Raw genomic sequence first — 1943 nt, 5'->3', positions numbered from 1 at the left:
ACTTTTGTCGTTGCTGCTGCTGTTGTGCAGCGCCGCTGGCAGCCACGCCGCTGCCGCCGCCACGCACCGATGCATCTTCGACGAGCTGATGGCGGAGAGCGACTCGCGCCCGGTGAAGATGCTGCGGGAGTTGCCCCGAAAGGGCCAGGGCGCCTCGCGGGCGTACACCGCCGCTGCAGGGGCGGGCGGTGCTGGGGGCTGGGAACCCGTCCGCATCGTGGCCTCCGCGAGGGACCTGGACGACCCCAGCAAGTACTGCACCAAGGAAGGAGAGCGCCGCCCGACGTTTGAGGGCCACGATGGCGAGTGCCGGGAGGACGACATCCTTACCAGTCGGAAGAAGGCTGAGCTGCTCCAAACGATCATCCCATCGGCCATCAAGCTGCACGCGGAGCGCCTCCTCGTCCGGCGCACGGAGTCCCGGTTGATTGTGCCCAGGACCATCACTCAAACGAAGTGCAGGCACTTCACCGTGCCCGAGGAACACTACACGGATGGGGTTCCGGACGCCGACGCGGTGCTCTATTTGGCCGCAGGGCCGTCTGTGATGTTCGCCGTTCCGTGCGTCACGGCCGAGGAGGACGACCGCCCGACCGTCGGTGCCATGAACTTCTATCTATCCGGCGTCTTTCACCCGTGGTTCGCCGTCCGCGTCGCTGCACACGAACTCGCGCACGTGCTCGGGTTCACCTACCAACAGATGGATGCCCAGAAGATGGTGCGCACCGTCACCGCAGGAAGTTATGGTGCAAAGTCGGGGTTGGTGACCTCCCGTCTCACCAAGGAGAAGGCGCAGGAGCACTACAACTGCGGCAGCCTTGAGGGCATGCCCCTGAAGGACGAATACGACGAGTTATCCCGGCTGCGCTCGCACTGGGATCGGCGCTACGCCAAGGACGAGCTGATGGGCCCCACGGTTGCTACTGGCGCCGGCTTCTACACCGCGCTGACGATGGCCGCGTTTGAGGACATGGGCTTTTTCAAGGCGAACTTCAGCATGGCGGAGCCGATGAGCTGGGGCAGAAACGCCGGGTGCGACTTCGTTGAGGCAAAGGAGTGCGAGCCGGACGACTACACCAAGTTTCCCGCGATGTTCTGTCACGAGAACTCCAGCGACACCACTTTGTACTGCACGAGCGACCGCGTTGCCTTGGGCCTATGCAGTGCTTCGCGGAGTGACAAATGCGTTTTCATCAACCCGTCACCTTTCGGTTCCTGCCGTAATGAGGAAAACACGAACCTGCACGGGAGCCGCCTGGGCGCGGGCTCGTGGTGTCTCGACGGGGACTCGCTCAAGGTGAATGTGGAAAGGCACGACCCGGAGCCAGGCGTGGTCGCTGTGGCCGCCGTCTGCGCGGAGGTGGTGTGCACCAGGGACTCCGTCAAGGTACGCTACCTCGGCGACGGCGACTGGCACGACTGCCCCGAGGGCGGCTTCCTCTCACCTGCGTCCACGTCCGTTGACTTTGCGGGTGGCACGATCAAGTGCCCCAAGTACGAGGAGGTGTGCACCATCACCCCCTCTGGCAGGAGTGGCGTCAAACTTGGTAGCGCAGACAACGACAATCAGGGACCCAACAATAATTATGGCCCCGATGGCAATGGCGGCCCCAACAAGAATGATGGCAGTGCTGTGGCTGTTCATGTTGGGGCTCTTGTGCTGGCCGCCGTTGCCGTCGTCGTTGCCGTGGCGACGCCTCTTTGAGCAGCAGCAGGGATGGGCTCAGAGTTTCCCCGGCGGAGAGCGCCGCCAAATTGTGCCCCGTGCCGCCTGCATGTGCGTTTACGTGTGCAATGCGAGCACAACGGCAAATATATACCCATCGTATTTTTTTTGTTTGGCGCACGTACGTGCGTCCGGGAACAGTATACACACGAACGCGGCCCTTGTTGCTGTTTCTTTTACTGTCAGTAATGTAACCTCAAGTTCTTTTCTTCCTCTT

At 62.1% G+C, this 1943-nt stretch overlaps 3 protein-coding genes across 3 annotated transcripts in view; 1 reads left to right on the top strand and 2 right to left on the bottom strand.

The window, feature by feature from the left end:
- Window positions 1-75, bottom strand: part of Tco025E_03608 (uncharacterized protein) — a gene marked incomplete at both ends in the record, with an annotated part of 573 nt that extends 498 nt beyond the window's left edge. The window contains one exon of the mRNA XM_029370526.1: window positions 1-75. This exon is cut by the window's left edge and continues 498 nt beyond it. Coding sequence (XP_029229356.1) covers window positions 1-75 — 75 coding nt within the window.
- A 13-nt stretch (window positions 76-88) lies between these two features.
- On the top strand, window positions 89-1705 carry Tco025E_03607 (putative surface protease GP63; the record flags this gene model as incomplete). The annotated part of the gene is made up of 1 exon (XM_029370525.1): window positions 89-1705. The coding sequence occupies one exon, from the start codon at window positions 89-91 to the stop codon at window positions 1703-1705; it is 1617 nt and encodes a 538-aa protein (XP_029229355.1).
- Window positions 1706-1908: 203 nt separating this feature from the next.
- The window catches only part of Tco025E_03606 (uncharacterized protein), a gene marked incomplete at both ends in the record, with an annotated part of 351 nt that continues 316 nt past the window's right edge, over window positions 1909-1943 (bottom strand). Inside the window, one exon of the mRNA XM_029370524.1 lies at window positions 1909-1943. This exon is cut by the window's right edge and continues 316 nt beyond it. Coding sequence (XP_029229354.1) covers window positions 1909-1943 — 35 coding nt within the window.

Source organism: Trypanosoma conorhini, assembly GCF_003719485.1.
Source record: "Trypanosoma conorhini strain 025E chromosome Unknown Tco_14.4_contig_00167, whole genome shotgun sequence".
Classification (NCBI taxonomy): Eukaryota; Euglenozoa; class Kinetoplastea; order Trypanosomatida; family Trypanosomatidae; genus Trypanosoma; species Trypanosoma conorhini.
The sequence above is the reverse complement of the archived record's forward strand: the minus strand, read 5'-3'. Positions and strand labels throughout refer to the sequence as shown.